Source organism: Phyllobates terribilis, unplaced genomic scaffold (assembly GCF_046119375.1).
Source record: "Phyllobates terribilis strain yellow unplaced genomic scaffold, ASM4611937v1 Scaffold_8__6_contigs__length_399053987, whole genome shotgun sequence".
Classification (NCBI taxonomy): domain Eukaryota; kingdom Metazoa; phylum Chordata; class Amphibia; order Anura; family Dendrobatidae; genus Phyllobates; species Phyllobates terribilis.
The window spans coordinates 248722030-248736120 of record NW_027362768.1 but is presented as its reverse complement, the minus strand read 5'-3'; the positions used below and the strand labels follow the sequence as shown (position 1 = coordinate 248736120).

Here is a 14091-nt window from a genome sequence, read left to right as displayed (position 1 = left end):
GAAGCTGAAGACCCACCTCTTCCGACAAGCCTACAACCTGCAGTAACCCTCGCTCCAGCATACCGCTGCACGACCCACTCTACCTCCACCTACTGTATCCTCACCCATCCCTTGTACACTGTGAACCCTCGCAGGCAGGGTCCTCTCTCCTCTTGTACCAGTCAGTGACTCCTTTTCACATGTAAAGCGCCACAGAATAAATGTCGCTGTAATAATAATAATTATAGTACTTGTACTCTGGGTCAATTGATGGCACTTTCCTGGTGTCTGCCCCTAATTTGATGCATTTTGGCAGCTTTTGGACCAGTTTGAAGGTGTTGTGTATGCGTTTGAATCCTATGACGTTCGTCAATGTTCGGCGAATTTTGCAAATTCGACAATCGTAATCTGACCCGAACATTGAAACATTCGCTCATCTCTGCTCAATAACATATCCTGAACAGGAACCCATACATTCTGATCAGAGGTGTAACTAAAGTCTGATGGGCCTGGTGCAAGATTTGGACCATCCCCCACCCAGGAAAAAAAAAAAAAAATAAAAAAATTATATATATATATATATATATATATATATATATATATATATATATATATATATATATGACTTCCATCTGGTATATATGCCCCTCATCATGGTCCCTTATCTTACAGCCCCATACTGGTATATACGGTATATATCCCCCATTCTGGTGCTGTTCTTTACTGTATAGAAAAAAAAGCAAAGCATTACACTCCCCAGGGGTGAACACAGAAGTCATAGTGCCCCATAGTCCCCCCTACAGTATTTTGCTCCTACTTATAGTATAATGCACTCCCCATACTCCTCCATACACTATAATGAACCCCATAGTACTCCATACAGTATAATGCACAGCCCATAGTCCTCCCTATTGTATAATGCACTCCCTATACTCCTCCATATAGTATAATGCACCCTCAATAATCCACCATACAGTATAATGCACACCCTATAGTCATGCATGTAGTATAATGCACAGCCTATAGTCCTCTGTATAGTATAATGCACAGCCCATTCTGAAATATGTGCCCCATCCTGGTATATGGCCCTCATCCAGGACCCCATCCTGATATATGGCCCTCATCCTAGTATATATTCCCCATTCTGGTGTATGGCCCTCATCTTGGTATATGGCCCCATCCTAGAATATGGCCCTCATCCTGTTATATGTCTCCCATCCTTGGATATGGCCCCATCCTGGTATATGGCCCTCACCCTGGGCCCCCATCCTGATATATTGTTGGTCAATACACAGAAAAAAAACAATAAACGCTCCTACTCACCTTCCTAGCACTCACCATAATGTGCGGCGTCCACATCTGAAGCTGGCAGCTGATCTTGGTTGATTTTGACAGGAGCACATAACGTCACTGCCATGCACCCCCGGACGCCTCTGATTGGCCAGCAGCATGTATTGCGGAGCACGGATAAGGCAAGTTTTTGCGCTGCAATACACTTCAGCTGAATATGTGTTCGAGGATGCACATTCAGCTGAGATAGGGGCAGGAGCCGGCGAGCCCCTTATCCGCCGGGTACGTTACGGCCCTGATTCTGATGTTCTATTGTATACCTGGCAGGAGCCAATATATTGTGATGCCTTCACGATTATATACCACCAGGAGCCCTTACATTATAGTGTCTTTAACAGTGAAATGGCTAGAATGTATGGGCTGCAGTCAAGACCTGGAAGGAGACCATACATTGTAGGCTACATTCTGCTAGCTTCATTAACATATACCTGGGAAGAGATCATAGATTCTGCTGCCTCCAATAATATATACCTAGCAGGAGCCCATACATTCTCCTGCCTCCAATAATATATACCTGACAGGAGCCCATACATTCTCCTACCTCCAATAATATATACCTGACAGGAGCCCATACATTCTCCTGCCTCCAAGAATATATACCTGACAGGAGCCCATACATTCTCCTGCCTCCAATAATATATACCTGACAGGAGCCCATAGATTCTCCGGCCTCCAATAATATATACATGACAGGAGCCCATGGATTCTCCTGCCTCCAATAATATATACCTAACAAGAGCCCATACATTCTCCTGCCTCCAAGAATATATACCTGACAGGAGCCCATACATTCTCCTGCCTCCAAGAATATATACCTGACAGGAGCCCATACATTCTCCTGCCTCCAAGAATATATACCTGACAGGAGCCCATACATTCTCCTGCCTCCAAGAATATATACCTGACAGGAGCCCATACATTCTCCTGCCTCCAAGAATATATACCTGACAGGAGCCCATACATTCTGCTGCCTCCAATAATATATACCTGACAGGAGCCCATATATTCTCCTGCCTCCAATAATATATACCTGACAGGGGCCCATACATTCTCCTGCCTCCAATAATATATACCTGACAGGAGCCCATACATTCTGCTGCCTCCAATAATATATACCTGACAGGAGCCCATACATTCTGCTTCCTCCAATAATATATACCTGACAGGAGCCCATACATTCTGCTGCCTTCAATAATATATACCTGACAGGAGCCGATACATTCTCCTGCCTCCAATAATATATACCTGACAGGAGCCCATACATTCTGCCGCCTCCAATAATATATACCTGACAGGAGCCCATACATTCTGCCGCCTCCAATAATATATACCTGACAGGAGCCCATACATTCTGCTGACTCCAATAATATGTACCTGACATGAGCCCATAGATTCTGCTGCCTCCAATAATATATATCTGACAGGAGCCCATAGATTCTCCTGCCTCCAATAATATATATCTGACAGGAGTCCATACATTCTGCTGCCTCCAATAATATATACCCGACAGGAGCTCATACATTCTGCTGCCTCCAATAATATATACCCGACAGGAGCCCATACATTCTGCTGCCTCCAATAATATATATCTGACAGGAGCCCATAGATTCTCCTGCCTCCAATAATATATATCTGACAGGAGCCCATAGATTCTCCTGCCTCCAATAATATATACCTGACAGGAGCCCATACATTCTCCTGCTTCCAATAATATATACCTGACAGGAGCCATAGATTCTGCTGCCTTCAATAATATATACCTGACAGGAGCCCATACATTTTCCTGCTTCCAATAATATATACCTGACAGGAGCCCATACATTCTCCTGCCTCCAATAATATATACCTGAAAGGAGCCCATAGATTCTGCTGCCTCCAATAATATATACCTGACAGGAGCTCATACATTCTCATGCCTTCATTAATATATACCTGACAGGAGCCCATAGATTATGCTGCCTCCAATAATATATACCTGACAGGAGCCCATAGATTATGCTGCCTCCAATAATATATACCTGACAGGAGCCCATACATTCTGCCACCTCCAATAATATATACCTGACAGGAGCCCATACATTCTGCTGCCTCCAATAATATATACCTGACAAGAGCCCATAGATTCTGCTGCCTCCAATAATATATACCTGACAGGAGCCCATACATTCTCCTGCCTCCAATAATATATACCTGACAGGAGTCCATACATTCTGCTGCCTCCAATAATATATACCTGACAGGAGCCCATACATTCTGCTGCCTCCAATAATATATACCTCACAGGAGCCCATACATTCTGCTGCCTCCAATAATATATACCTGACAGGAGCCCATACATTCTCCTGCCTCCAATAATATATACCTGACAGGAGCCCATAGATTCTCCTGCCTCCAATAATATATACTTGACAGGAGCCCATACATTCTCCTGCCTCCAATAATATATACCTGACAGGACTCCATACATTCTGCTGCCTCCAATAATATATACCTGACAGGAGCCCATACATTCTGCTGCCTCCAATAATATATACCTGACAGGAGCCCATACATTCTCCTGCCTCCAATAATATATACCTGACAGGACTCCATACATTCTGCTGCCTCCAATAATATATACCTGACAGGAGCCCATACATTCTGCTGCCTCCAATACTATATATCTGACAGGAGCCCATACATTCTGCTGCCTCCAATAATATATACCTGACAGGAGCCCATACATTCTGCTGCCTCCAATAATATATACCTGACAGGAGCCCATACATTCTCCTCTCTCCAATAATATATACCTGACAGGAGCCCATACATTCTCCTGTCTCCAATAATATATACCTGACAGGAGCCCATACATTCAGCTGTCTCCAATAATATATACCTGACAGGAGCCCATACATTCTGCTGCCTCCAATAATATATACCTGACAGGAGCCCATACATTCTCCTGTCTCCAATAATATATACCTGACAGGAGCCCATACATTCAGCTGTCTCCAATAATATATACCTGACAGGAGCCCATACATTCTGCTGCCTCCAATAATATATACCTGACAGGAGCCCATACATTCTGCTGACTCCAATAATATATATCTGACAGGAGCCTATACAATCTGCTGCCTCTAATAATATATATCTGACAGGAGCCCATACATTCTGCTGACTCCAATAATATATACCTGACAGGAGCCCATTCATTCTGCTGCCTCCAATAATATATACCTGACAGGAGCCCATACAATCTGCTGCCTCTAATAATATATACCTGACAGGAGCCCATTCATTCTGCTGCCTCCAATAATATATACCTGACAGGAGCCCATACATTCTCCTGTCTCCAATAATATATACCTGACAGGAGCCCATACATTCTGCTGCCTCCAATAATATATACCTGACAGGAGCCCATACATTCTGCTGACTCCAATAATATGTACCTGACAGGAGCCCATACATTCTGCTGCCTCCAATAATATATACCTGACAGGAGCCCATACATTCTGCTGCCTCCAATAATATATACCTGACAGGAGCCCATACATTCTGCTGCCTCCAATAATATATACCTGACAGGAGCCCATACATTCTGCCGCCTCCAATAATATATACCTGACAGGAGCCCATACATTCTCCTGCCTCCAATAATATATACCTGACAGGAGCCCATACATTCTGCTGCCTCCAATAATATATACCTGACAGGAGCCCATACATTCTGCCGCCTCCAATAATATATACCTGACAGGAGCCCATACATTCTGCCGCCTCCAATAATATATACCTGACAGGAGCCCATACATTCTGCTGCCTCCAATAATATATACCTGACAGGAGCCCATAGATTCTGCTGCCTCCAATAATATATACCTGACAGGAGCCCATACATTCTGCTGCCTCCAATAATATATACCTGACAGGAGCCCATACATTCTGCCGCCTCCAATAATATATACCTGACAGGAGCCATAGATTCTGCTGCCTCCAATAATATATACCTGACAGGAGCCCATACATTCTCCTGCCTCCAATAATATATACCTGACAGGAGCCCATACATTCTGCTGCCTCCAATAATATATACCTGACAGGAGCCCATACATTCTCCTGCCTCCAATAATATATACCTGACAGGAGCCCATACATTCTGCTGCCTCCAATAATATATACCTGACAGGAGCCCATACATTCTGCTGCCTCCAATAATATATACCTGACAGGAGCCCATACATTCTGCCGCCTCCAATAATATATACCTGACAGGAGCCCATACATTCTCCTGCCTCCAATAATATATACCTGACAGGAGCCCATACATTCTGCCGCCTCCAATAATATATACCTGACAGGAGCCCATACATTCTGCCGCCTCCAATAATATATACCTGACAGGAGCCCATACATTCTGCCGCCTCCAATAATATATACCTGACAGGAGCCCATACATTCTGCTGCCTCCAATAATATATACCTGTCAGGAGCCCATAGATTCTGCCGCCTCCAATAATATATACCTGACAGGAGCCCATACATTCTGCTGCCTCCAATAATATATACCTGACAGGAGCCCATACATTCTGCCGCCTCCAATAATATATACCTGACAGGAGCCATAGATTCTGCTGCCTCCAATAATATATACCTGACAGGAGCCCATACATTCTGCTGCCTCCAATAATATATACCTGACAGGAGCCCATACATTCTGCCGCCTCCAATAATATATACCTGACAGGAGCCCATACATTCTCCTGCCTCCAATAATATATACCTGACAGGAGCCCATACATTCTGCTGCCTCCAATAATATATACCTGACAGGAGCCCATACATTCTCCTGCCTCCAATAATATATACCTGACAGGAGCCCATACATTCTGCTGCCTCCAATAATATATACCTGACAGGAGCCCATACATTCTGCTATCTTCCAGAATGTATGGGCTCCTTCCAGGTCCTGACTGCAGCCCATACGTTCTAGGCTCAACCATATCAGGTTAGCAATGGAGAATGAGGCCCCGCCCCTTTCAGGTGACATCTTCTAATTGCATGGTCACATGGGCATGACGTCAGCAGAGGTTCTTTAGTCGACTTACATTTAGTCTCTTCCCTTCTAGAACGTGGTCTATATGGCCTTCAAACAAGCACAGCTCTTATTGGTGGGCTGTAGATTTACTAGCATTCAAAACGCAGCGTGATTGGCTAGTAATTTGACTATATATACACGCTGCTCACGCGCGCCCGGTCTTTTCCACTCCCCACTCTTTCCTGGAGATCTCCATACGGCTTTGATTCCAGTGAGTAAGCGCAATTGTGCGATTCTAGCTGAAAACGGCTTTGTTCTATAGATTCTCGGTAGTGCGATGCTGTTGTCGCCTGGCTCACTTCTCCGCACACGTCAGGTTGATACATAGCGCCATGCTGTGGGAAGGTTGTTGCCATCTAATACGCTTCTTTTGCCCGCAGATCCCCCATCGTAGCTTTCACGGGGTGTAACAATGTCCGGAGGTCTTGATGTCCTGCAAATGAAGGAGGAAGATGTCCTCAAGTACCTGGCAGCTGGGACCCACCTGGGAGGCACTAATCTTGATTTTCAAATGGAGCAGTATGTCTACAAGAGAAAAAGCGATGGTTAGTGAATGTGTAGTGAGAGGCCGCACAACTCGTCTTGCGGACAAAAACCCGGCTGTGACCCCCATATTCAAGAGTACAGTGGATATTCTCTAACTCAGATCCCCCTGCCTGGTGTGTGTGGCGGCTGCAGAGGTGGCCTCAGTGTGGGGGGCTCCCTACCTTGGTTCCTGGTTCCTCCAGCATAGTGTACGTGGGAGCTGCAGAGGTGGCCTCGGTGTGGGGGGCTCCCTGCCTTGTTGGTTTCTGGTTCCTCCAAGGTAGTGTACATGAGAGCTGCAGAGGTGGACTCAGTGTGGGGGGGCTCCCTGCCTTGTTGGTTTCTGGTTCCTCCAGCGTAGTGTACATGAGAGCTGCAGAGGTGGCCTCAGTGTGGGGGGCTCCCTGCCTTGTTGGTTTCTGGTTCCTCCAGCGTAGTGTACATGAGAGCTGCAGAGGTGGCCTCCGTGTGGGGGGCTCCCTGCCTTGTTGGTTTCTGGTTCCTCCAACGTAGTGTACATGAGAGCTGCATAGGTGGACTCAGTGTGGGGGGCTCCCTGCCTTGTTGGTTTCTGGTTCCTCCAACGTAGTGTACATGAGAGCTGCATAGGTGGACTCAGTGTGGGGGGCTCCCTGCCTTGTTGGTTTCTGGTTCCTCCAGCGTAGTGTACATGAGAGCTGCAGAGGTGGCCTCAGTGTGGGGGGCTCCCTGCCTTGTTGGTTTCTGGTTCCTCCAGCGTAGTGTACATGAGAGCTGCAGAGGTGGCCTCAGTGTGGGGGCTCCCTGCCTTGTTGGTTTCTGGTTCCTCCAGCTTAGTGTACATGAGAGCTGCAGAGGTGGCCTCAGTGTGGAGGCTCCCTACCTTGACGATGCTGAAGTTGGTTTCTTGGTAGCGTTTAAGCAATTTCTTGTTTTTTTTTTTTATTTTTGTTGAACCTGTAAAAAAACAATCTAAAATGCAGTGATGTTCCCTGACGTGAATACCATTAAAAGCTGCTACAAAAGTTATAGAACTGGCCCAAAAATGGGCATCCAAGTGGGCACTGAAGGACATTATTGAAAGAGTTAAATTACTTTGGGCCACTGACCTCACACTGAAGACACACAAATCTGGGTGCCCACATCATTCAGGTCCCTCTAGCTTGGCCCGTACGAGTTGTGGGCATCAAAGTGTGTAGGCAGTCTATTTTGATTTGAATAAGTAACTAGTTTTTTTTTATAGGGGTTAAATGACGTTGGGCCACTGAGCTCATGCAATCATGACGTACATGGTGATGGCCCGCATCAAATTCAGGTGCCTCCATCCTGACCCAAATGTATTTGGGTATCAAAGTGGGCAAATAGCCAATTTTCACAGATTTGAATAACTGGCGTATTTCAAGGGTTAAATGACGTTGGGCCACTGATTTCACGCCATCATTACATACATAGTGATGGTCAAAATGAGTTCTGGGCATCAGAGCGGCATCAAAGTGGGGAAATAGACACTTTTTTTTACATTTTTGAATAAGTAACTAACTGGTATTTTTCAAGGGTTAAATGATGATGGGCCACTGATCTCATGCCACCCTTTCAGGCTGGAGTGACCTGAATTTATTTGCTGTGGGTCATCACTATGTATGTAGTGATTATGTGATATCAGTGGCCCAACGCGATTTAACAGCTGACAAACACCAGTTACTTATTCAAATCTATGAAAATTAGCTATTTGCCTACTTTACTGCCCGTTCTGATGCCCAGAACTTCTTTGGGCCAGGATAGTGACCTGAATTTGATGCGGTCCATCAATATGTATGTAATGGTGGCATGAGATCAGTGGCCCAATGTCATTTAACCTCTGAAAAACACCAGTTACGTAGCCAATTTTCACAGATTTGAATATTTGCCCACTTTGCCTGTTGTGAAGACCAGAACACTTGAGCCATTGTGTGAGATCAGTGGCTTTAAGTCAATTAACCCCTTTCCGACCTTGTCAGTAATAGTACGTAGCTGTGCACTGGGACTTATGGACCAGCTACGTATTATTACACATAATGCGATCGCGCCCGCACACAATCTGTGTGGGGCGATCGCCGCCGGGTGTCAGCTGTGACAATGTGCAGGGAGCGGTCCCGCACCGCTCCCGGCACATTAACTCACGCAATGCTGCGATCAAAGTCGGGAGGTGATCGTTATACTTGCCTCCTGCGGGCGAACGGCGATGTCTGCGGCAGCTTCCAGATGTTGCCGTGACGAGCCATTGTCGTCATGACAACATCCGGGTCACCAGGAGGCAGGATGTTACTTTGGTCATGCGCAGTGCGCGACCAAAGTAGTGTCATCTATGTGCAGCGCTGACAGGCTGCATGGCATAGGGAGCTGCTGCTTTCTATGCCATGCAGCTGATCAGGCTGCAAAAAATGAAAGTCCCATAGTGGGACAATGTGTAAAAGAAGAAAAGTGGGAAAAAAAAAAAATTGTAAAAATGAAAAAAAATAATCCCCAAAAAATAAAAATATATTGAACCCATATTTATTATGGAAAAAAAAAAAAAATAAACCAATAAAAGTACACATTTGGTATCGCCACGTCCGGAACGACCTGACCTATAAAACTGTCCCATTAGTTAACCTCTTTAGTGAACACTGTAAAAAAAAAAATAAATAAAAAACGAAGCAAAAAACAATGCTTTATCATACCGCCAAACAAAAAATGGAATAACACGCGATCAAAAAGACTAATGTAAATAAAAATGGTACCGCTGAAAACGTTATCTTGTCCCGCAAAAAACAAGCAGCCACACAGCTTCATCATCCGAAAAATAAAGTTCTAGCTCTCAGAATAAAGCGATACAAAAAAATAATTTTTCTAGAAAATCATTTTTATTGTGTAAAAGCGACAAAACCTCAAAAAACTATAAATGTGGTACCGCTGTAAACGTACTGACCCTGAGAATAACTCTGCATTGTCAATTTTACCACACGCGGAATGGCATATAAAAAAAAATAATAATTCCTGAATTGTTGTTTTTTGTTTATTCTGCCTCCAAAAAATCAGAATAGAAAGCGATCTAAAAATGTCACGTGCGCAAAAATGGTACCAGTATAAACGTCAACTTGTCCCGCAAAAAACAAGCAGTCACATGATTCTGTTGGCCAAAATATGGAAAAATTATAGCTCTCAAAATATGATGATGCAAAAACTAGTCTTTGCAAAAAGTGTCTTTTAGTGTGTGACAGCTGTCAGTCATAAAAAAAGATATGATTCTGATATCGCTATAATCGCACCGACCCGAAGAATAGTCGTCTAATCACATACCACATGAGGAACGGTGTAAAAAAATAAACTCTGGGGCTAGGGTTGGGATTGGGATTTTTTGCAAAAGTAAAGAAAAAAAAATGATGACAATAATGGCGACCAGTGTTGAGCGCAAGTGCTTGCTACTTGAGTTTGCATCGGGTGCTCGAGTGACATGCTCGACTCTCTGCCCCATATGCTTCGCGGCAAAAAAAAAAATACCGTTGCTAGGATCGCCTGCCATACACGAGCGATCCCTGCATGTTTTTTTTGGGTGTCTAACAACCGTGAAACATGCGGGGCAGGAATTTGAGCATGTCACTCGAGCACCCGCGATACTTAGTGCATACCAGATTTTGCGTTTAAAAAGTCACACAGTGCTCCTTCCCTTCTGAACCTTGACGTGCGCCCAGTGTATTTTCCCCACATATGGGGTATTGGCGTACTCAGGAGAAATTGCTCAACAGTTTTTTAGGTTCCGTTTACGCCTCTTACCCTTGTGAAACTAAAAAATTTGGGGCAAAAAGATCATTTTTGTGAAAAATTATTTTCACGGCTTCATGTTCTAAACTTCTGTGATGCACCTGGGGGTTTTGTGCTCACCACACATCTAGATAAGTTCCCTCAGGGGTCTAGTTTCCAAAATGGTGTCATTTGTGGGGGTTTTCCACTGTTTAGGCACATTAAGGGCACATCCGTTAATTATTCAAGCAAATTTTACATCCAAAAAGTCAAATGGTGCTCCTTCCCTTCTGAGCTCTGCTGTGCCCCCAAACAGTGTTTTTTCCCCATGTATGGGGTATCTGCGTGCTCAGAAGAAATTGCATAACAAATTTTGGGGTCCATTTTTTCCTGTTACCCCTGCAAAAATAAAAAAATTAGGGTCTAAAGTAACACTTTTGTGAAAAAAGTTAAATGTTCATTTTTTTTCTTCCCCATTCCAAAAATTCCTGTGAAGCACATGAAGGGTTAATAAACTTCTTGAATGTGGTTTTGAGCACCTTGAGGGGTGCAGTTTTTAGAATGGTGTCACTTTTGGGTATTTTTTTGTCATAAAGGCCCCTCAAAGTGACTTCAAATGTTTTGTGGTCCCTAAAAAAATGGTTTTGTAAATTTTGTTGGAAAAATGAGAAATCGCTGATCAACTTTTAACCCTTATAGCGCACTAATAAAAAAAAAAAGAAATTGGTTCCAAAATTGTGCTGATGTAAAGTAGACAGGTGGGAAATGCTATTTATTAACTATTTTGTGATGTATCTCTCTGATTTTAACGGAATAAAAATAAAAATTTTGAAAATTGTGAAATTTTCAAAATTTTCGCCAAATTTCCAATTTTTTCACAAACGCAAGTGATATCGAAGAAATTTTACCACAATCATTAAGTAGAATGTCACGAAAAAACATTCTCAGAATCAGTGGGATCCGTTGAAGCGTTTCAGAGTTATTACCTCATAAAGTGACAGTGGTCAGAATTGTAAAAACTGGCCTGGTCATTAACGTGCAAACCACCCTGGGGGGTAATGGGGTTAAAACACCAGTTACTTTTTCAAATAATCAAAATCTGTCTGCTTGCTTTGACCATTCTGATGCCCATAACTTGTTTGGGCCAGGCTAGAGGGACCTGAATGTGATGTCGGGTACCCTGATCTGTGTGTCTTCAGTGAAAGATCAGTAGGCCAAAGTAATTGAACCATTTCAATAACTCTTCAGTGCCCACTTTGATGCCCTTTTTTGTGTCAGTTTTATGACTTGTAGCTGCTTTTAAGCATATTCATGTCCGAGAACCTCACTGCATTTTAAAGTGTAAGTTTTTTTTTATTATTAAACCTGTGAAAAACAGAAAAAATAAATTGCCAACTAAGAAATCAACTTCAGTCATGCCTTGTTGGTTTTTGGTTCCTCCTTCCAGGTGTGCGTCAGGGCTGTAGAGGCGGCCTCCCCTTGCCTAGTGTACGCGAGTGTGCTGCAGAGGTGTGTGTGTATTCAATGCCTTGGTTTCTGGTTCCCCCTGCCTGGTGTGCATGAGGGCTGGAGAGGTGGGCTGTGATTTCTGGTTCTCCCTGCCGTGTGAGTGTGGGCTCCATGCCTTGTTGGTTTCTAGTAAAGCTGTATTCTATAAAATGGTTGTTCAAAGTGCGATTTCATTTTCTGACCCATGTTAACAAGTGAAAATTGGCTTGTGTAAGTAAAAGTAAGGTGTACATAAATAGCATGTTGTAGAACAGGGGTGGGTAATCTTTTTTTTTTTGTTTCCCTTCTTCCTGGGGCCATTTGGATATTTATACCATCAGTTGGGGGCCATACAAAATTATCAGGTTCAAACTTATTCAGCTATACTTGGTCAAACATTTCTCATCCCTAATGTGATGGCTGGAACTGCTTCTTTTTGGTGAGCCGTGTGATGTTGCTACTTGAAACTTTTCCAGATTTGTCTCGTTCTGGAGCACAAGCTATTCTTTGCGATAAGTTTTATAAAGAACTCGCAGTAGGATGTCTTTCCGAACACTGATTATATATTACTCAGGGTTGGAGTAGGGTGTCTGGGGCCCACAAGAGGAATTAACCTTAGGGGTCCACTCTACAGCTATGTGCAAATATGTTAGCCTTTATCCCAGTTACAGTGGAGCATCGATTGGAAAACACAGGTGGCTTCTGCTCTGCGCACACCATAACTGGGATGTACAATTACGGTAGTTTGCATTAAAGGGCTTCTTCAGTTAAAAGAAGTTTTAATAATATCGCTACACTATAATTGGACTTTATATTTTACCACATAGTGACCAAATGATATTTCATACAAGGAAGAAATACTGCCACACCGTAACCAGACCATATATTGTCACCACATAGTGACCACTACTGATCATGAATAAAAACCACAATACTAATACTGTTACTACCACCAGTAACATACACAGGAGCTCTGTATATAGTGTAAAGTGTGTGTGTACATGTGATGGGGACTGACCAGTGACGTCTGTAGGTGAAGTCCTTCATCTTCACTTATCTTCATCTGGCACAGACTGCCATCACTTCTTCCTGCTGGGACTTGTCTCTGCAGAAAATAAGTCATTTATAGCTGATTTCTTCTAGAGCACATCCCCCACCCCCCCATGACTTCTACACTATGCCAAATGAAGACAAAAAAGTCGATAAAACCTGTGCTCAATGACTACATTGGGGGAAGCTGCGACAATGTAGAGTCCTTGTAGGTAAATGTACATGGGGATGGCAATAATGGAAAGCTGCTAATTGGAGTTTGTTACAACCCTCCTAACATACAGGTGCTTCTCACAAAATTAGAATATAATCAAAGTTAATTTATTTCAGTTCTTCAATACAAAAAGTGAAATACATATATTGTATAGTCATTACAAACAGTGATCTATTTCAAGTGTTTATTTCTGTTGATGATGATTATGGCTTACAGCCAATGAAAACACAAGTTATCTCAGTAAATTTGAATACTTTATAACTCCATCTCCAAAAAGCTTGTTGGCAGAGGGAAGCATGAAGTGCTCTAAAATTTCCTGGTAGACGGCTGCGCTGACTCTGGTCTTGATAAAACACACCAGCAGATGACATGGCTCCCCAAACCATCACTGATTGTGGAAACTTCACACTAGACCTCAAGCAGCTTGGATTGTGGCCTCTCCACTCTTCCTACAGACTCTGGGACCTTGATTTACAAATAAAATGCAAAATTTACTTTCATCTGAAAACACCTTGGATCACTGAGCAACAGTCCAGGTGTTTTTCTCCTTGGCCAAGGTAAGACGCTTCTGATGTCGTCTATTGGTCATGAGTGGCTTGACACAAGGAATGCGACACTTGTACCCCATGTCCTGGATACGTCTGTGTGTGGTGGCTCTTGAAGC

At 43.5% G+C, this 14091-nt stretch overlaps 1 protein-coding gene across 1 annotated transcript in view; it reads left to right on the top strand.

Annotated features, from left to right (window-relative positions):
• The first annotated feature begins 6466 nt into the window (after positions 1 to 6466).
• RPSA (ribosomal protein SA) overlaps positions 6467 to 14091 on the top strand; it is a 41538-nt gene continuing 33913 nt past the window's right edge. Inside the window, exons 1-2 of the mRNA XM_073644126.1 lie at positions 6467 to 6623; positions 6793 to 6957. Coding sequence (XP_073500227.1) covers positions 6825 to 6957 — 133 coding nt within the window. The 5' untranslated portion in view covers positions 6467 to 6623; positions 6793 to 6824. The remainder of the gene's footprint in view (positions 6624 to 6792; positions 6958 to 14091) is intronic.